The 22,102-nt window shown below is 41.8% G+C and overlaps 2 protein-coding genes across 6 annotated transcripts in view; one reads left to right on the top strand and one right to left on the bottom strand.

The window, feature by feature from the left end:
* Positions 1-2,291: 2,291 nt before the first annotated feature.
* The window catches only part of LOC124078938 (dual specificity tyrosine-phosphorylation-regulated kinase 4), a 57,653-nt gene continuing 37,842 nt past the window's right edge, over positions 2,292-22,102 (bottom strand). For all 5 annotated transcript variants that reach the window (XM_058572526.1, XM_046424036.2, XM_046424038.2 and 2 more), the window contains 2 exons: positions 9,837-9,997; positions 2,292-5,544 (listed from right to left, as the gene is read on the bottom strand). The gene's annotated coding sequence lies outside the window, so the exon portion shown is untranslated. The remainder of the gene's footprint in view (positions 5,545-9,836; positions 9,998-22,102) is intronic.
* LOC124078937 (fibroblast growth factor 23-like) lies at positions 11,689-17,744 on the top strand. The gene is made up of 3 exons (XM_046424035.1): positions 11,689-11,899; positions 16,555-16,658; positions 17,736-17,744. The coding sequence occupies exons 1-3, from the start codon at positions 11,689-11,691 to the stop codon at positions 17,742-17,744; spliced, it is 324 nt and encodes a 107-aa protein (XP_046279991.1).

Genomic DNA, 22,102 nt, shown 5'->3' with positions numbered 1-22,102 from the left:
CATAGTACGCATATAGAGCACAATTTTTTCATGTCTCTGGTTGTACATAAAGTAGAATCACACCATTCGTGTCTTCGTACATGTACTTAGGGTAATGATGTCCATCTCATTCCACTGCCTTTCCTACTCCCATACCCCCTTCCTTCCTCTCCCTCCCCTTTGCCCTATCTAAAGTTCCTCCATTCCTCCCATGCTCCACTCCACCCCCCTTATTGATCAGCATCTTCATATCAGAGAAAGCATTCCTCATTTGTTTTTTTTGGGATTGGCTTACTTCACTTATCATGATATTCTCCAACTCCATCCATTTTGAGTACAATCACTCACAGTGGTTGTCTCCTCTGCAGGTGCTTCCTCCACCACACTTGAAGCTCCTCGAAGGCAAGAACAATGTCTTTTCACCCATGGACCCCTGGATGTATTACAGCATCATATATGTCAGGCATTCAATGTGTATTCATTGGATAAACATTCACTTTGCCTCACCCTGAAAGACCTTTATGGGGTGGGAATGGAACTATAATATGAATATGCTCATGTTTTTTTAGAGACTGTTGGATGCTTTAAGAAAATACAAGGAATGGCAGGAAATATTGAGTAGGTATTATGAGCCAGATACTTTGCCTAAGAGATATTCTATCTTCATTTTATAGACATGTTTTCTAAGGTCTGAGAGACCAAGTATCTCATCCAAGATGACAGCCAGTTCTATGGTTCAGATAAGTGTTCCCTAAAAGCCCATGGTTATAGGTTTGGTCCACAGCCTGGGGTGCTATCAGGAGATAGAAGAACTTTAAAAAACAGGGCCTGGTGAGAGGTCTTCTAGTCATTGGGAGTATGTCTCTCAAGGGGTTATTGGGACCCCAGCCCTTCCTCTTTCCCTCTGTTCTGCATCCTGGCTGAGAGGTAAACAATTTTACCATACCTTGCCACCATGATGTGCTGCCTCACCAGAGGCCCAAAAGTAATGGGGCCAGCCAACCATGGGCTAGAACCTTCAAAACTGTGAGACAAAGTAAACCTTCCTCTTTATGCATTGATTACCTCAAGTATTTGTTACAGTGATGGAAACCTGACCCGCACAGGGCAAGTAGATGAGTATGGGCAAAGAGAATTAACACATCAGACATGGAGCCAGAGCCCCCACACCATATGACCCATCAGAAGAACACTGGTCTATTCCACATCCCTTCAGGATTCCCCAGCTGGAATGCACAGAAAAGCAGAGCACTGGACCCAGTTCATTGGCTACGACACCTCCAGTCAGCCAGTAACCTGTTCCAGGTCTCCCTGCTCTTGTGCATAAGTGAAGGTGAACGTACCAGTCTTGTCTCCTTACAGAGTGATGAAGTTCAAGAGTGTCTTTGAAAGACAGCAAGGGAGTGAAAGGTTCTCACATGGTGCCAGGTGATGGTGAATGGATGAATTCCTCAAAAATACAGGGATACATCTAAAGAAAACATGTGTGCTACCAACACTCTGTTCAGGAAGCTGCATGGAGCCCTGAACACAGTAATGTGAACAGAGGTTGAACAGAACAGACATGTTTCCTGGAGTGGGAAATGTGAAATGTGAAAGAATTGGACGTAAAGAATAATCTGTCACTGGGCATGCTGGCACACCTGTTACCCCAGCTCCTTGAGAGGCGGGGGCAGGAGGATTACACATTTGAGGCCAGCCTGGGCAACTTAGCAAGACTCTGTATCAAAACAAAACAAAACAAAACAAAAAAAAGCCTGGGGATGTAGCTCAGTGTTGAGGGCTCACCTAGCATGTGTAAGTTGCTGGGTTCTATCCCCAATACCCAAAAACAGAAAAGAAAAAAATTCATCTTGAACTGTACAGCTCCTGTTTCCATAGCAGTGTCACACTAAGCTCATTTGTCCTCATGAGCCTTCAAAGAAGACTGGGCAGAAGGGACTGTCCTTACTTGACAAACAGGCCAGTGCAGAACACTGAGAACACGAGTTCAAGTTTACTTGGCCATTCCACAACAGCAGCCACGTGGCACCATTGGGATTTGAACCCAGGGCTTTGTTTTTGTTTTCTACATTATTTATTGGAGCATCAAAATTGTACATAATTGTGGATTTGTTGTTACATCTTTGTACATGCACACAATACAGCAGTATGATTTGGCCAACATCACTCCCCTGGCATGTCCCCCCTCCAACACCTCCTTCAGCCCCACCCCCACCGTCCCTTTCCTCTATTCTATTGATCTCCCTCTGGTTTTCATGAGATCCCCGCCCCCCCACCTTTCTTTTCCATTTTCCTCTCTAGCTTCCACATGTGAGAGAAAACATATGACCCTTGACCTTCTGAGTTTGGTTTATTTCATTTAATATAATGGTCTCAAGTTCCATCCATTTTCCATATGCAAATTACATAATTTCACTTTAATCTATGATATTTTTGTTTTATTGCTGAGTTCAGTGTTCTTTCCATCAGATCACACTAAGGGAAGAATTCATTCTTTCATTTACTGAATACTTTCTAGGCATCTAAAATGGATCCAGCATCAGAGATAACTCTGGAAATAGCAATAACCTTGAAAGTCACCTGCAAGGAATTCATGATAGGAGGGTGAAGAAAAGAGACAACAGCAACAACAGTAATAAAATCTACTCTATACCAAGCAGCTCTATGTGACCTCTTCACATGAGATTAAGTATTCTATGGCAGATTATTAAACTCTCCCCACAATCTAAGGAGGCTGGTACAATTTTATTATCTCCATTTTTCAGATAAGGAAACTGAGGCTCAGAGAGGTGATGTAACTTGACAAAGATGGCCTGTGTGCTGTAAAGCACAGCTTGACCCAGAGCCCACAAGGCTATGTTAACTCTCAGCCTGCTAAAGAGAAAAAAGGTGCTCCCCAGGGAAGGGCTGCGGTGGGCAGAGCACAGAGCACTGAGGCTAAGCTCTGTCTCCTGGTGGCCACCAGCTCTTCCCACGCAGCAGGAGCATCCTGTCTGTTCCTCACCCCCACATCTCAGCAACCCTGACCTCCAGCAGGCGGCGGCGGGGGGGGGGGTGCCTGCCCCCGGAAGCCCCAACATCCTGCACTCTGCTGAACCCACAACGTGTCAGGCTGCCCATCCCAGCTGCGGCACACAGACAGCCTGAGCTGACAGGCTGGGGCTGAATTACCGGCCCCTCAGCTAGAAATAGCCCTCTGAGAAGTGTGTGGTGGCTACGTGTCCACAGAGAGGGGAGGAGGCAGGACAGGGGAGCCAAGGAGTCCCAGGATCCTGAGATAACATGAGTCTGGATGTGCAGCATCCCAAACACCATAGGCTAGCCCAGGTCATGGGCTCCAGGGAGGTGAGTAGGAACCAGGATGTCTGTTCCCCGATGTGGGCTGCGTGACAAGCCCCAGGCATCCTGAGAGGGTGGGCTGGGTCCTGTTGGGCAGCCTTGGAGCGCCAATCAGATTGGGCAGCCTGTGTGGGGACACACACACACACACACACGCACACACACGTGCGTGCACACAAGGTTCCTCTTAGTCCAGTTTCTATTGTTCCTTCCTTGGGCAGAATCTCAGCTTTGGAAGCATGACTGATCTCTCAGACAAAAGAACACAATGGGAGAAGAGGGGTAGGAGCAGTCCGCAGAGACTGCAGGTACAGTAACTCAGGGCTCCAACCACTGCTCCTTCTTCCTCTACCTAAGGAAGACACATTCAGAGCTTACCTGAGGAGCGCTGTTCCCAGGGCTGCGAATCCCCTGCCTCCCCCCTATCATGGCCCTCTGCACACCAGGTGCCCAGCCTGGTGGCTTCAGCACTGAAGATACAATCTTGAAACAGGGACATTCACAAACCAGGTGTCCTTGATAGAGCTTGAATACAGAGAAAGAAGACAAGGATCACACTAGGTGTGTGATCTTGGTCAAGTCACAAATTGCTCCTCAGTATCTTCATAGGAAAGATGAGGATCCTTAATATGTCGTGGGTTCTGGAGAAAAACCAAGAGACTGCATCTGAGGATGTTTTACAAAGAGCATGCAGCTAGAAAGTTCTTTGTAAATGTGAGACGTGATGCAAAATGGAGATAATAAAATTGTACCAGCCTCCTTAGATTGAGACTCCACTAAGTCTCACCTACATCTTGGCTTTTCACTGAGTGGAACAAACATAACGCTGTTCTTATCACCCAAAGAGAATCTTTTATGAAGACTTTCATGAGGCTGGGTCTCCCCTGCCTGGGGATACACATTGTTTCATCTCCCATAAGCTGCAGAGGCTGGAGAGGGATTTCAGTAAGGAGGAGGCTGTGAGCAGGAGAGGGGAGAAGGGGAGGAGCTGAGAGGGGAGGAAAGGAATTGAGGCTGCCATTACTGATCAGTTGCAAGTGATCCTTCACCCTTCACTCTCAAGCTCTTCTGTGATCTTGCTAGTGTCCCCAGTAGAAGGCATCTGAGAATCCTCTTCTTGTCCAGGCAAAACAAGCTTCTGGTTATGGAACCAGAAGCTTTAGCAATATCATGGATTCTGCAAAGTTACAGAACTCACTCGCATTTCATTCTGAAATGTCCGGTGGGAGTCTATCTGTGTTTTTAGATTTACACTTGAGGAAATTTGTTGGGTTGAGACTGATATTATAGTGACTTTAAAAAGTATGTAATATAATAATTATATTAAATATTAGATTAAAGAAACCTGCCTTCCTTCCATTTATCCCTCACCTGGGACAGACATTTTAAGCAAGACATGGGAGAGAAACAAGTCTCTTAGGAAATTTAAACTCTTCCAGTCACCAGCCACATTTGATGATCAAGCAAAACAGGTGAGAAAGCAAACAATTGGAGGGGCTGCAAGACCAGCGAGCACTCCACATCCAGACAAAGCCCCTGGAGGAACCTTAGAGATTCTTCCCTCTCCCCACCTCACACACAATTTCTCCTGTTATTAACATCGTACACTAGCGTGGAACATTTGTTATAACTGAAGAACACTATTGACATATTGTTATTAGAGCACCTCTACAGTTCAAATTAGGACTCTACTCTCATTTTGTACATTTCTTGGTGTTTGACTAATGCATAACACCATGGATTCAGAATAGTGTCACTGCTCTAGAAAATCTTGTGTGCTGCAGTTGTATTTTGTGTGCCCTCTCTGCAATCAGTTCTCCTCATTGTGCAGTGGGCCAAGCATATGTCACAAATGACAGCATGAAGGGATGTCAGGCACATACATCCAGCTCCAGCCCCTAATGTCTTGCAGAGTCATGTTCATTGTGAAAAGCATTTGCAGAGCTCTTGGCTGTATCACTGGCATTGGCTGACTTTATGTACTCCTGGGTGATATCTGTCACCTGCATCTGCTGCTGATAAATCCTGCAAGCCTTTCAAGGCTTCTTTCTCCATTGGTATTTTCCCCCCAGTCATCCTCTATCAGATCTCTCTTGCAAGGTTCTTTAGAATTCTTAATCTCAGCCAAGGTACAAGTGGTGCACATCTGTCATCCTAGCAGCTCGGGAGGCTGAGGCAGGAGGATCGCAAGTTCAAAGCCAGTCTCAGCAATTTAGGGAGGCTCTGTCTCAAAAAAAAAAAAAAAAAAAAAAAATTATACTCACTCCAGCTGTTTTAAACCCTAAACTCCTAAATAAACAAGCACTCAGCTATGCATGTTTAATTATACTTTCTCGAACATTTGGCATTCTTATAAAAATCTTTATGCTCTTAACTATATAGGTAGCAAAAATTTAATGTTATGCATTTGGAAAATTAAAGCTTATTTTCAAGTTAAGTACTTAGCCCTTCTCATCAACTGTCAGTGTCAATATAAATTCACACATGAGGTCCCTAGAAATCACTGGAAGCTTGGGGATTCAATGGCAGGAAAGGCGGGAGTGAAAATCATTCACTGTGGAGGATCGTGGAGGAGCACCTTAACATTTTATGGTTTTGAACCCGTTTTGGGGCCCAATCTCCCACTTCACTTGAGTTCTTGGCTCCCTTGCCCAGGATGTCTTAGAAGCAGACCTTCCTCTCTTGGGCCCTTATTTTGGAAAGGCTGCTATGACGAAAACAAATGGAAAAATTTGTCTTGGGGAGGAGAAGCTGGAACATACCAATAGGAAAGAAAGAAGGGAAGTGAGGGAGATTGACTCCATGAGACATATTGGTTCTTGAGTAAGAGATGGTAAGTTCTTGAAGTAGCAGAGAACGGTGGTGACCCCAGCCACCAGGGCCACCCCTGCAGGGCCATTACTGTGCATGTATTCAGGTATGTGTATACGTAAATTTGAATATGTGGACACGTGTGTAGTCATGCATGTATCTTATAAAGTCCTGTGGCCTTGAGAATCACCCTCAGATCTCTGGGGCAGAGCTTGGAAGGGAGGAAATAAGGCTTTAAGAAAAGCTGACCCTCTTATGGAGTAGAATGGAATTCTTAAGATGAATTCTAGATAGGGAAGAGGGATGAGAAGGAAAGGGAGGGGCAGGGGATTAGCAAGGATGGTGGAATGTGATGGACATCATTATCCAAAGTACATGTATGAAGACTCGAATTGGGTATCAACATACTTTATATATAAGCAGAGATGTGAAAAATTGTGGTATATATGTGTAATAAGAATTGTAATGCAAAAAAACCCACAAAGTACATGTATAAAGGCATGAATTGGCATGAACATACTCTATATACAAAGATATGAAAATTGTGCTCTATATGTGCAATAAGAATTGTAATGCATTCTGCTGTCGTGTATATCATCCTGATTCAAAAAAAAAGAGGGAGAGACATACATACTGACCTGGAAAGATAGTCAAATAGACTTTGGCATGGACGGAATGTGCTTATGCTAAATAGTTTGCCCTCAATGTTGACTTTTTAAAAGAACATCTATCTATTACATGAATATATATATATATATATATATATATATATATGAATTATATGTGTGTGTGTATAATTATCCCCCAAGCTACAAATATTATTTTACCTTTGGTAACATCTTACCTCCACAGGGTAGAGCCTATATAGGAGATATTCACCTTCTATTTCATATTTTCTTCAGTGATTAGTTTTTTAAACCAACAGACTGAAAATAATGTGTTTTTTTCCTTTCTTATTTTCCTTTAAATCCTGACAACACAGGATGTGTATATAAGGATCCAGGATTCTCTTGGGAAAGTCACCCCAAACACCTTCCAGCATATCTCACAGGGCTGTTTTGAGCACCAACTGACACAGATGTTGTGAGCATCTATTGTAGGTGTGAAGTGCTGGGCAAATGCAAAATCCATTCTGTTCAGTAAACTGCAGGTTCCCTGAAGATCACAGCTGAACTTTTCATTCTTATGCTTCCCTGAAGATTTTCTACAAGGTATTACCATGTAATAGGCTTTGGCTAAATAGTGATGTGTTCATTGAATAGGTAGTATATTAAAGCAAGAGAATCTGCTTGGATATAAATAAGTGTATTTTTGTTTTGTTTTTATTTGTTACCTCACTGAAAGAGGAATCCAGGGCCTCACTGGCTCTATCACTAAGCTACACCCACACCCCCAAAAGCATGTTTTAACTGACAGGATGACAAGACACATAAGAATGACATTTTCTGGAAGGTTGCAGCACCCGCCCAGAGAACTTCAGAAAACAAGGAACAACCATTTGCCTTTAGAGAAACATCTGTCTGCATGCAGGGACTGGGCGAGGTCACCCCTGTGACAGTGAGGTACCGGTGAACCCTTTCTAACCTGATGGAGATAGATCATGAGAAGGAGAGGCACAGGGCACAGAAGTCTGACAAGGTCTCCCATTGGTGACAAGGTCTTTAGACAGAGTCTCAAGAGAAGACTTTGAACCACACTAGACCACCTCCCCTCCTACCTCCCAGGTCTTCTTTCATCTTGATTCCTCAATATTTTTCACCATAGCTAATGATGGTCAAGCCAATGTTACTTTTTGTAAATTGTTATCAAGTCTTTTTATTGAGAAAATTTGATCTGGTAGAGATAATATTCCTCAATACCTTCTCAGAGTGGATTCTGAGAAAAAGAAGACAGGAGATGAAGGAAATGGGTGAACTTGAAGGATTAGAGATCCCTACCATCCCCAATTCATCTTTAGAGCTGGGTCCTCTGAGTGGAAGTGCAGGGCCTGGACCAGAGGCCTCCACACAGGGGGACTCTCCTGAGGTCAGAGCAGAGGCTCCCAAGGCAGGCAGATAAGCACGTTTGCACACCTGCCTTGGGACAATCCTTTCTGTTGCATCTGGCAGTCACTGGGAACTGAGGGTGGGGACATCCAGAAGTGCAAATCAGCAGCCTCCTCCATGAGCTTCCTGTTCACATCTGCCATCTGTTTCACTTTGGGCTCCTAAGGTTGCAGTAGTTCCCAGATCCTGAACCGTGGCCAAGGGGGCCTCTAGATTCAGAGACAAGGAACCCACACACCGGTGTCTTTCCCCTCGTACTCTGGAGCTTCAGAAACCACAGAGGCTCCAGTTAAAGGCTGTTTGTGGGCACAGAGCACTGACCAACCGGGCATGCACTACTCAGATTCCCTAGAAAGGCCCATCTCAATCTACACGTAGGCTGGAAACTCTGGAAGGGAATGGGACAGTGAGCAGCCCAGTGACGGGGCCTTGGTTTCTGTGTACTCATTCCAGTGTGTGGTTGAGACTCAGAGCCTGTTCACTGATAAATACTTAAATATGAGACACTCCCAGGTGGCTCTGCAAGGAAAGGCACAAATAGCTGTCCTTCACCCCTGTAGATTTAAGATCAGCCCTGGGATGTTTTGGGTTTTAAAGCTCCACGGGTGATTCTAATGGGAAACCAGGTCTGGAGCCCTTTGGTAGGGAGTTTCAGCCAGGGAGGTGGAAGTTCTGCCTCTCTGCATGCAACTGGGCAACTCTCATCTTTGCTCTCAACTGTTCTATATTACAAATGCAAAGAATTATTCGGACAGTCTTGCATTTCCCTTTACTCTCTCCAAGTGGGGACTGTCTCATCACCCCCCCTCCCTCCCCAGACCCCTTAGAAATAAACCTACTCCCAGGAAATAAACCCACTCCCCAGGCCACACTCTGCCTTCACAACCAGCTGCTGTGAATTCACGGGTTTTCCTTGGAGGAAAGTCTTTGGAAGTATAGTGATGGCACAATTCTCTTTCCTAATAGCAGGAGTTCAACTGGTCAGGGACATGTGCCCCATCCACAGTCACCCCAGGAACTCCTTTCTGGACACCTGCACATCCTCCCCTCTGCGCCTTGGGTGCTGGTCAACACCCTGCCCCTTGTACAAACCTCACTCTCTCCTTCCCCAAAGCACCTTGAGTCCAGCATTCACACCCAAAATCTCTCCCTCGTGAATGCCTGTGGCATTTCTTACACGTCCTAGTAATTTAGCTCTTACATAGAACATGGCCACGAGCAAAGTTTTTCTCAGCTTAACCATATTGTCAAACTCAGAAGATAAATTTGGTCTACTTTTTATTCCTGTAACTCTCTCTCTCCCATCTCTCAGAGAAGTTTCTCAGTAGCTGCTGATTGCTTCACAGGTACTTCCCATCCCTCTACCATTTGCACCAGGAAGAGGAAATGCAGGGTTATCAATTGGCCAATATTTCTGAATGATGTGCATTTCAATTCTGAAAGCTAGCTGTTTCTTCATATAGCTAAACTATGATGCTGTATTTATAAACCATTCTGTGACTTCTATGAAGGAAGTCTGTTTTAGACATAAGCACTTAAATGTTATCCATCTTCCATTTAAACCCTAGAGACAAGCACATATATGCTAGAGACATACCCTGGGTAAAAATGTTGATTTACTAGAGAAAAGCACTCTGTCTCATTGCTACTTGTACTTACCAAGTGTCATCGCTCTGGCTGTAACATACTGGGTGGGCTTGCACATCTTGCAAAGAGCTAAGCAGAGCTAAGTCAGAACTGGATTCAGATCCATCCTCTTCCATGAATTAGTTGTGTATTTGTGCAAGTTACTTAAGCCATGTGCTCCAGTTTCCTCATCTCTATAAAGGGAATAACAGTACCTCCTTAAAGGGTTATTCTAAAGATTAAGTAAATTACTACAAGCATTAAAATAGGAAGTGGAAGGATAAGTTCTCGAGCATTTGCTGCCCCTGAGATTCTTACTAGAGAAGTAGCACAGGGAATCAAAAGATCCTGTCCTTCCTCTACCAGTTATTTGCTCAACCGACATCTTCATCTCTTCACAAATAACATTAAAATAGTAACAATACCTGAAGTACCTCTCTCATAGTTTGCAGTAAAGTTAAAATGAGCTAGCTGATTTGAAAATACTTTGTAAACTATAAAAACCTGTACCCCCGTGGGGTTACAAAGGCCATTTTGGCTTGCCCGAGTCTGTCTGACGGTGCATGCTTTGTATGATAGTTACTTAATTTTATCTGCCTCCTCCATTAGATTGAGACAGGATCATATCTCATTCTCTTTTAATTAACAACAATGTCTAGCTTTATGCTTTATTCTTATCTGTAGTATATGCTCAGTAAAATGAGAAACTGAAAGAATGGCAGTCTTCCTGGGGCATGTTTTTCTGGAAACTCTGGAAGGGAATGGGACAGTGAGCAGCTCAGTGATGGGGCTTGGTTTCTGTGTACTAATTCCAGTGTGTGGTTGGTTGCCTCTCCTTGGACTGTATGTGCTAAGACCACCACCACCACCACCACCACCACCACCCCACGGCCACAACCCTGTGTCAGACGCGTAGTTCCACAGGACATTCCTGGGAGCATCCTCTGCAAGAAGGCACCAGTCATAGAGCTAGACACCCCGTGTGAACACTCTGCTGAGGGTGCTTCCAGCACTCTGCCCACTTCTGCTCAGCCAGCAGCCCTGCTAATCCCCATAAGCCTCTGATTTCATCTCCTGCCTATTGGAGAGACCAAGATTACCAGTTCAGTTGCCCTAAATCTCCCAACTAGGGAAACCGAGAAATCGGACCTTGGTATTTTCAGTGACCTCAAAGCCTTGTTTTACTTTGCCCACTTTGAAATCTTCCCAAATGGCAACTTTGGGTTTTGTGTCCCTGATCCCAGCTTGAATATCTTTCCTGAGGTGGGAGTCTCAGCGGATGCCACTTGCCTGATGGCGTCACATATCTCTATATCGATCAAGACACCCACCTAATGCTGCACACACAGAAAGCACCGGGTACATACATGGCAATTAGAGTTAAAAGGACTGAGGAAACCAACATGAGTAGACTGGGTGAGAGATGACCAGCCGAGGAGGTGGGATACTACATGACCGGAGCTGGATTTTTTGGGACCACTGGCTGCCTTCACATTTCCTGGTGGAAGTGGGACAGGTCATCAGATGACCCAGTGTCATAGATAACTTTTGCCCACACATCACTCACTTTTGGGAGCACTGGTCTGAAACTGAGGGGTGTGTGTACGTGTGTGTGTGTGTGTAACTGACGTGCCTTCCGTGAGCCTCAGAAGTCTCTGCACTTTCTTTGAATGGCTGATTACAACACAGAGGATGTGGACAGTGGAGTTTTTCCTGTTTGATGTCACGCTGCTACCCTTTAAAAGTCTGAGGGGGGAAAGGAGGGAATCCAGCCTAGGTTCCTCACTCTGCTATTTGCCAGAACGGAGAAGACAGGGCTAGGCCTGGGGAGTCAAGGAGGGAGTGTCAGGTTTCAAACTCAGCACTAGCCATTCAGAAAACAGCGATGTTGGGGACCTGCCTCAGGCTCCTGGTCTGTGCTCTGTGTGGTGTCTGCAGCATGCGCATCATCAGAGCCTATCCCAACACCTCTCCACTGTTGGCCTCCAACTGGGGCGGCCTGACTCACCTGTACACCACCACGGACAGGAACAGCTACCACCTGCAGATCCACAAGGACTGCCAAGTGGATGGCACACCCCATCAGACCATCTACAGTGAGTAGGGGCTTCAGGCTGGGAAGTTGGGAAATGGGGGAACTCTCCTTTGTCTACCTGGGGGGGAAGCCTTGGGGTAGACCAGAGGGCTAATCCAGCCTGGTAGCCTCTTTGCCTTGAACCCCTTAATGGTATCTGTAGGCTTTTTGTAAAACCTTAGGGGCGGGGGCAAGGTGGTATTGTGGCACATGCCTGGTGGCTCCAGAGGCTGAGACAGGAGGATCTTGAGTTCAAAGCCGGCCTCAGCAACTCAGCCAGGCCCTAAGCAACTCAGCAAGACCCTGTCTCCAAATAAAATATATAAAAAAAGGGTTGGGGATGTAGCTCAGAGGTTAAGTAAGCACCCCAGGGCTAAATAGAAAGAGAGAAAGAGAGAAGGAGAGAAAGAGAGAAAGGAAGGAAGGAAGGAAGGAAGGAAGGAAGGAAGGAAGGAAGGAAGGGAGGTAGGTATGCCCACCTCCCTAATTAGTATTTACTAATTTCTTTCAACACGAATAATTTAATAATTTGTCTTGACTAAAATACTCTTCCCATAATAGAAACCACTTATACTTTGACTTGTCCCAAGATTTAAAAAAAAAATGTACAGAAAGACAGGCAAGGTATCTAAAAGGAGAAGAAGCCAGATAGATGATCAATAGACACTAAGTTTTAGCTCATGAACTTTGAACAGGGCTAACTAGGGATGTTATGAAGATTCCTGTATCATTCCAAGGATTGGAATAGATGAATTCAGAGGTTCTTTCCAACTCTGAGCTTCTAGTATTCGGATTTTGTTAAAATTATTAAGAAGAAATGTATTAAAGGCAGTTTGCCCAGATACATTGTCTTGGTGAGTCTGACCAGGTATACAATCTATTTGTCCACTCATCTGTCCATCCATGCATCCATCCATCCATGTATCCATCCAACAGGTTTATGAGGTGCTTCAGTGGTGCCCCATATAGGTACTCAGTTCTGGTCAGTGGAGCTGAAAGGTGTCTAATCAGTAACAAATTGAGCTATCTGCAAACTCATTGACAACATGAGACAACCAGAATGTTTTTAAAGATTGGGTTTGATGAAAGTTGGATAACAGTCCACAATAGTCTGTCAAGTAGCTGTGATTCAAATGACCATCCTTTGCTGTGTGCCTAGGTAAGAGACAAAGGAATTAGAAGGGAGATGGGTATGAAGAAGGGTGTTCTATTTTTGGAGAACATGTTAAAATTACTCTAAGAATTCAGAAAAATATAAGATGATCCAATGTAGTTCAAGCAGAAGAAATAAAATAGCAATCAAATCTCTATTTCAACAATGGAGGTGTCTCATGCCTATGACCTTGGAAGGGCATGGGATTTGGGATTCAGATGTCCTCTAGGTTATTTACTACCTGTGTGGCCCTGAACCAGTTACATTGGAGAATGCACTCAACACTAGATGCATTAAAATGACTAAGAAGCAAAATGGACTGAATGGACTTCAGATTTGTGTGTGTGTGTGCGCGCACACACACATACACACACACACACAATTGTGTTTAGGTTTGTTTTGTCTGACATACAAGCCATCCAAGTATTGTTTTTTTGGGGGGGAAGATGAACACACTAGCTTGGGATGGGTGACTCAGAGTCAGGGATACAGGAGAGGCACTTACTTTCCCTAATTTATATAAGCTTTGGTGATGTTCCATCAGTTATCAGGTGTATTTTTAAAAAAGGGAAAAAAGTGTGCATTAAGATTAAGTTATCAAGAAAGGAAAGAAGAAACACTAATGCATGTAGATAAGTCTGGTAAAAGATTTTGGATGACATCATTGATAAACATAAAGCAGTGCTCTCCACACTGATGGAAAAACATGTTATTTCCCCTTCCCAAATAATTTTACATTTCCAGTGAAATCTGATTCTTTTTACTATTGTGTTTTAGTAGATCACTGATTAAGGGTTGAGTGTTCAACCCCTCTTGGAGTCACTGATCTTAATAAAATGAAATTATCTATGAGATTCTACCAGAGCCCCTGGGGTTCACTGAGCTGAAGTCAGGAGGTTTCCCCAGTACCTACACACTTGTTCCACTGTGAACAAGTCCACCCTCCTATTCTCCATTAATCTAACTCTGTAGAAACAACAGGAAATAGACGCTCATTACTATTAATTAATATCCCATTCTTTTTAATTCTCCCTGAGGTGTTGGGGATCTCATGTATACTAAGCAAGAGTTCAACCACTGAGCTGTACCCCCTGCCCACGCTTAGTTAATATCAATTCCTCGATCCTAATATTTTTGCTTCCTCCATTCTCCAATTCTTCTGTACTGGAAGCTGAACTACTCAGGGTCTTTAAGCCTTCTTCATAGTTTATCTTTTGAGGCGCTCAAAACCCTTTACATTTACCATCTTATTTATCACATACTGGCTATGAAAGTAGAAATAAGCAGATAATGTTCTACTTTTTAGCAGAAATTGAAATGAAACAGTAATAGTAACAATTACTTTCCAAATTGCATTTAGAAAGCTCTTTAAATGGGTGAAAACTCATCTCATTACATCCTCAGCAGGACTAGAGGTGGTTTAAACACCTCCATTTCAGACATGAAAAACAAAAGTTAAAGAATGTAACTGGTTCAGGGCCACACAGGTAGTAAATAATCTAGAGGACATCTGGATCCCAAATCCCATGCCCTTCCAAGGTCATAGGCATGGGACACCTCCATTGTTGAAATAATGTTCCTTAAGCCTGTCAAGTGCCAACGGGGAGAGCAGATGACTTCCACGGCCAAAGTGCTTTTTTGCTTCTTTCTGCTGAAATTTCCCTTGGATGTGTGCAGACTGAGAAAACATGCCTACTAAAAACACAAAGGGGAGAAAATCCATCTAAATTACATTTTCTAACCTTTCACACTGGCTTACATTGGTTTGATTCAAGAGCCTGTGTACCACACCCCACTCTACCCCAACCACAGTGGCTGCAGGTTGTTTTCTACTGGGACTGGCCCTGGACCAGGAGCATGTCCAGTGCTGGCCCCAAGCATCAGACCAGCATGACGATTGCATGTGGGTTTGGCACAAACAGCAGGTCAGCTGCACCATGATGCACAACACTGTCAAGGCCCTTAGCAACCATTAACCCATTCAATCCTTGTGATAACTTACAATGTGGGCAGGACGGCTGTACTTTTTTGTTCATTTCACAGCTGAGGAAACCCAGGCTGAAACAAAGTTACCGGAGCCCACAAGTTCTTAAAGTGGTAGAATTGATACCAGAGTCCAAGTCTCTGGGCTCAGTGCCTCTTCCCTGCACCCCAGGGGCACTGAAACTGGTGTTTTCGGGACCTACAGCATGTCTTTTGCATTTTTGTCTTCTCATACTTGTGATGAATCCTGCTTTATCATTTAAGTTGGGATGCTTCTACTACTACTAAAATAATATTAACAGCAATACAACAGCTATTTTGAGAATTCTAAATGTGAAAAACACTTAGACTGCAACCACTCCAAAATCATTAGTAAGTGTAATTTTTTCTCGATAGGACTAAAAAGCCATAGGGTGGAAACTACCTCTTATATATTCCTTATGTTTTTCCTTAGAGTTTAACCACAAAATTGACCATACATTTGAGACACATAGACAGTCACCAATTTGGAGGAATTTAAATATCTTCTGTACCTCCCACACCTCACCACACTTTCCAGAAGCTTCCCTGGAGGCTAACCTTCAGTCAAATAAATTAACTGCTCTTCTTGGCTCTCTTCTGTTCCCTTTCTTCTGGGTTTGCTTCCACCCTCCATCCCTGTGTCCCATGTCATTCCAACTTCAGTCCACATCAGGCTCAGTCTAATCATTGCCCAGCCACTCTCCCCCCAGAGGTCTTTGTATTGAGCCCTCACAGGGTAGGAGAGGAGCCCAGGACTTCAAGTCACCCCAAGGCTCCCCCAGAGGCTCCACCACTTGCTAGGCACAGATGATGGGCATTTACAACCTCTCCAGGGGGTGTTTGCAGAAAACAGATTCTAATTCCTGGCTGGGCAACCCCCCTTAACCACCACCATGGGGTGGGGGGGGGGCTGTCAAATGAGATGCACAGAAATCCCCTGGTAGGCAAAAGGAAAGGTTTGGGGTTTTTTTGTTTGTTTGTTTTTTGACAGGAAATGTGAGACTCTCTAAACAAGCTAGATCCCTGAAAGACATCTTAGCATAGAAATAAAAAATAACAAAAGCAGAAAGCTTGGGAGGACACGTCCACTACCACAGACATTAAGAGGTATTTGCCAGGCAAGGGGAGAAATAAAGTTCAGGTGGAGAGAGAGAAATGTGTGTGGGGCACAGGAAAAAGAAAGTGGTGAGGGGCTGGGGCTGGGGATGAGCGGTAGCGCACTTGCCGGGCGTATGAGAGGCACTGGGTTCGATTCTCAGCAGCACATATAAATACATGAAGAAAATAAAGGTCCATCAACAGCTAAAAAAAAAAAAATATTAAAAAATAAAAAGAAGAAAGTGGTGAGCTCCATTGGTCCCCATACAGGTAAGAGGACGAAGTGGGAGTGAATGAGCAGGGAAAGGGGCCACAGGAAATGAGGGGGAACAAGCAGGAAGGGATTTATGTGAAGTCTTCCCCACAAGGAGGTTTCATGAGGTGGAAACTTGAGTCTGTGACCTGAATAATTTTCTCCACAGGTGCCCTGCTGATCAGATCAGAGGATGCTGGCTTTGTGGTGATCACAGGTGTGATGAGTAGGAGATTCCTCTGTATGGATTTCAGAGGCAACATTTTTGGATCAGTGAGTTTCTTTTTATGTTGGTCACCATTTGCAATTATTTCTTTGGCAGAGCATAGACTTTCTAGTTTAAAGGCTCTACTTGCAGTGTCCCTGGGTGATCCGTTTTCACTTAGTACTTTATTCAGACTAAGTATCAAATGTGCAGCTGTATGGGGTGGGGGTTACAGCCTGGTTCTGCGGCCCGGGCTTCCTCCAGTCTGTTCTGCCTTATTTCCTACTTTTGCATCTAGTGTGGCCCCCTGAATGTATTTGTAGATTCTCAGGTTGTGTAAATTCATGCTGCAACATAGATTAGAAAACGTTGAAAGGCCAGTGGTGTCTTCTGGAATCTGTTACCAACTGTGACCTTGGGCAAGTCCTCTCACTTCTCCAGTCTCTTCCCTTGGAAACAGTGAAGTAGAATGGACCACATTATCTGTGATGCTCCCTCCCATTAAAGATCTCTTAATTAACTACCTGTGCCCTAGTGGGGATCTCTGGTCCTTAAGACTGGTAAGCACGAATGACTTGGCCTGAGCTTGTAGGTTTTACCCCTCCATGGTATTTCAGAAATAAAAGGGATGGGGCAGGTGTTTGCTCCTGGATCACGCCACCTGAACACCTACAAAAGTAGGTAGAGCAGCACTAAAATGATCATTTGGGAATAATCAGACTTTTGCTCCCTCATAGAAAGAGAGTTAAACCTTGAAGAAGAGAAAAAAACAGACTGAATATTTCCCACCCACAGACTACAAGAGTTCCTTTCTTTTCCCATAAATTTCTCCCTTACATAAAGAAAAGAACAGCTGAAGTTTAACTGAAAACAATTGGTGGGGTGAAGACAGGAGAGACTAGGGGAAGAAAAAAGTGAATATATCTTGTGTGTGTGTGTGTGTGTGTGTGTACATGTGCATACTCTTGTGTGTGGTGTGTAGTCAGTTTTATGATACATAAAAGTCTGCGTGATTACCAATCCTTGCTGAATAAAGATATCACTGTAATATAGGTGTTTGCTTAGAGACTTATTGTTTATACAAAACTTTTTTTTAACATCTTAACTCATTTAACATTGACTATCACATAGCTTTTCATTTCTAGGATAATTGACTCGACCTCCTGCCAAAATTTATAAATAGAATAAAATACGAGGCAGTCCTTTCAAGCATGGAATAGCACAGGACTATGATCCTTGGGAGAAAGGAGACTCACAAGTTGAATCCCATGTTTCCTAGCTTTCTACTTTAGGAATACTTGAGAGCCTCAAAATAGGGAGATGGGTCCCAAGCAGAGTGGTGATCGTTCTTACTGAGCTGAGGAAGCAGATGGATTTGTGGGGCAGGGTAGCTGGAAAGAGGGAGCTATGAAAAAGGGAGTTTCAGAATTTGTCATGAGCATTCACTGCAGGTCTTTAGCCAAAAACCGAGCAGCACATACACAGGTGAGGCATCCTAAGAAAGATCACTGGCTATAGCACTAGGAGATGGACAGCAAGCCACACCAGAGACCATACAACACTGAAAAACATCGAAGATTCACCAAGCCAGGTTAAAAGAACTTACTGAGTGCATCGACATTCAAAAGCCTGTCTTAGTTTAAAGACTAAGCTCTAGAGAAAGGAAATATACCCTAAAATTAAATTCAAAACTGAAATAGACTTCCTCTAATAGGATTGTAATAATAATAATAATAATAATAATAATAATAATAATAATAATAACAAAACTATAAGGATTGGGCAATAATTTAACTGACTGCCAAAACAAAGCTCAATACCTTTTAAAGGAAGATGTCATGATCCAGACTCAATACATGATGTCATCTACATCAATAACAGCAACAAAAACTATACATGAGAAGACATAGTTGCCTTATGTTTGCCACTAACCCACAGTCAAGAGAAAACAGTCACTAGAAACCAATCTAGATGTTAGAATCAGCAGGTAAGAACTTTAAAGCAGCTAGTGAAAATATGCTTGAGAATATTAAGAGAAATCATGATCATAATAAATAGATTGGGAATCTCTACAGAGAAAGAAAAAAGAACCAAACAAAAATTCTAGAATTCAAAAACAAACTATCTGAAATGAACATTTTACTGAATGAGCTTAACATCAGATTGAAGATAAGAGAAGAACAGGTCATTTAAGATAAAGAATGTTAATATAAACTATCTTATGTAAAGAACATTAATATAAAATTGTCTTATCTGAAGAACAGACAAAAAAATAAATTTAAAATAGCAAATAGAGCCTCAATAATCTGTGAGACATCACCAAGTTGCACAACAAATGTGTAAGCTGAGCCCCAGAAAGAGAAAAGAACAAAATGTCAGAAAATTAGAAATATTTGAAAATAAGATGATTGAAAAGTTCCCCAAATTGGTTTAACATAAATGTTCTGGTATAAGTGGATCAGAAAACCCCAAGCAAGAAAAATACAAAGATCATACTTGGATTGACCATATTCAAACGTCTGAAAACAAAAGAAAACACTGAAAGCTGGTACTAAAAAAAATGATACTTAAATATCAGGGAACAACTATAGAGTAATGGAAGAAATAATTCCAATCAATTTTCAAAGACCATGAAAATCAGAAGACAATGGCATGACACATTGAAAAGGTTGAAAGAAAAGATACCTATTCAAAATTACATAGGCAGGAAAAATACACTTCAAAATGAAGGCGTAATAAAAACTAAGATAAATTGTTACTAGGCTGAAAATAAATCACACCAGATGAAAATTTAGAATTAAAGAAAGCCTACTAGAAAATTGTAAATTTAAATAATTTAATACATTATGTACTTTCTTCCCCTGATTTCTTTAAAAGACTGCTTAAGGCAAAAACTATGATACTATGGGGTTTATAACATATGTAGATATAAATATATGGAAAGGGCAAGTGAAATGATTTGTGCACATGATTATAACTATATGTGAGAAAGTAAGACCAGTCTCTAAATGGACTAATAAGTTATAATCCCTATGATGGCCACTAAAATAATAATTTAAAAAGAGGTATGAGAAACAAACCAACAGAAATATTAGAATACAAAAAATATTCAATTATTCCAAAATAAGGAAAGAAAGGAGGAACGGCAGAACTAAAATCAAATGGGACAAACAGAAGGTTGGTAGACTAAATCAGATCAATTCGATAATAACATTAAATATAAATAAGCCGAACACTGCAACTAAAGGCAGAAATGATCACACTGGCTTAGAAAAAATATCCAACTATCTGCCTATAAAAGAGGCACTTGAAAGAATGAAAAGATCTCCAGCATAAACAGTGAGCATAAAAAATAGAAACTTACTACACTAATGTCATACAAAATAGGCTTCAAGTTAAGGAATACTGCTATAGAGAAACACTTTGTAACTATAAAAGGTCCAGTTCATCAGGAAGACATTAAAGTCATAATGCTTATGTCCCTAAAAACAAAGAAACAAAATACAGAAAGCAAAACTGACAAAACTGAGAGGAGAAACAGAAAAGTCCAAACCTTAGCTGGAAATATATACACCCCTCTCTCAGTAATTGATTAAGCAGGTAACAAAAAAACAGTAAGGATATAAGTATCTGAACAACCTTGTTAACTAACTTCATTGAGTTGACATTTATAGACCACTAAATGCAATAACTACAGAATACATTCTCTTTCCAAGTACAAATCAATGTCCACCAAGATAGGTCATGTGCTAGGCCAATAAACAAGTTCCTATTGACTTAAAATTCAGAAGCTCTCCTGCCATTTGATTAGAGATCAATAACTGGCAGACACTTGGAAAATCCTTAAATATGTTAAATGAAAAATAGCACATTTATAACTAATACATAAATCAAAGAACAAACTAAAATTAGAAAATATTTCTAATAAATGATAATGAAAACATAATACATCAGAATTTGTGATATGGAGCTAACAGCGGTGCTTAGAAGAAACTCTATATTTTAAAAGCTTATATTAAAAAAAAAGGAAGATCAAAATCATCCTAAGTTTCTTCCTTAAGAAACTTGGAAGGGGGAAAAAAAAAGGAAATTAGGTCCCAAAGAAGTAGATGGAAATAAATAACATAAAGAGAAGAAATCAGTAAATTAGAAAACAAATGAAAGGTTGCTTTAAAAAAAAAAAAAACACTAATACAACCGAAAAATCTTTAGCAAGGAATATTAAGAAAATATGAAATGCCGGTATGAATAACAGAAGAGAGGAAATCACCACATATCCTTCATAAACTAAAAAGATAATATGTGAACTTCAAAAATAACTTTATGCTAAGAAATTTGACTTCAAAGAAAAAGATAAATTGTTTAAAAAGTGTGAACTTACCAAAACTGACACAAGATGACAAAATGGCCCTGTATCTATTTAAAAAGTTAAAATAATTACCAAAACAAAAATCCCACAAAGAAAACTCCAGGTTCAGATGTCTCATTAGTGAATTCTAGTAAACATTTCAAATAACACCAGTCCTACCCAAATGTTCCAGAGGAGTAGTGCCTCCCAGCTTACTTTATAATGACAGAATGAACTTGAATCCAAAATTTGACAAAGGAATTACAAAAAAATACAACTATATTGGGCTGGGGATGTGGCTCAAATGGTAGCGCGCTCGCCTGGCATGAGTGTGGCCCGGGTTCGATCCTCAGCACCACATACAAACAAAGATGTTGTGTCTGCCGAAAACTGGAAAATAAATATTAAAAAATTCTCTCTCTCTCTCTCTCTCTCTCTCTCTCTCTCTCTCCCTCTCCCTCTCAAAAAAAAAATACAACTATAAATCATCCTTACAAATAAAGATACAAAATCAAAATAGAGAAAAACAAATCCAACAATATATTAAAATGATAACAATACATCAGGACCAAGTAGGATTTATTCCAAGAATGAAAGGTTAACATTTGAAAGCCAGTATCATTCACATTCACATTTTCTCCCAATGTAACAAAACAAAGGAGAAATATCACCATCATCAGTCCATAGACGCAGGAAAAAATTACACAGAATTTAATATTCATTTGTGACAAAACTCTCAGCAAACTAGGGATGTAAGAGAATTTCATCCACCAATAAAGTGCACCTATGAAAAACCTGCAGCTGACATATCTTAACATAGCTTAACATCCTGATCTTAATTAGGAACACAGCAAGAAAGTTTTCGTTCACTGCTCCTATGTAACTGTTTTGCAGGTCCTAGGCAATGCAAAGGCAAGGAACAAATGGAATACAAATATTAAAATCTCTCTATTTTCAGATGACACCTTGTCAGTGTATAACACCCTAAGGAGTCTACAAAGCAACCCTCAGAACTAAAATAAAACTAAAAATAATATGCAATGTGAGCAAATTCACTACACATAAAAAATAGGCAGGTGTAGCTCAATGGCAGTGTGTGCTTAGCATGTGTTAGGCTCTTGTTCAGATCCCAGCACCAAAATAAGTACATAAGTAAATAGGCTG

Source organism: Marmota monax, unplaced genomic scaffold (assembly GCF_021218885.2).
Source record: "Marmota monax isolate L192 unplaced genomic scaffold, Marmota_monax_Labrador192_F-V1.1 WCK01_AAM20220418_F8-fsc01149, whole genome shotgun sequence".
Classification (NCBI taxonomy): Eukaryota; Metazoa; Chordata; class Mammalia; order Rodentia; family Sciuridae; genus Marmota; species Marmota monax.
Note: the sequence above shows the minus strand (reverse complement) of the source record. Positions and strands in the feature narration are given on the sequence as shown.

Coding starts and splice junctions, on each gene's coding strand:
- LOC124078937 (XM_046424035.1), top strand. CDS start 11,689: ATGTTGGGGACCTGCCTCAGGCTCCTGGTCTGTGCTCTGTGTGGTGTC. Junction 11,900..16,554: donor ACCCCATCAGACCATCTACA/GTGAGTAGGGGC, acceptor TTTTCTCCACAG/GTGCCCTGCTGATCAGATCA.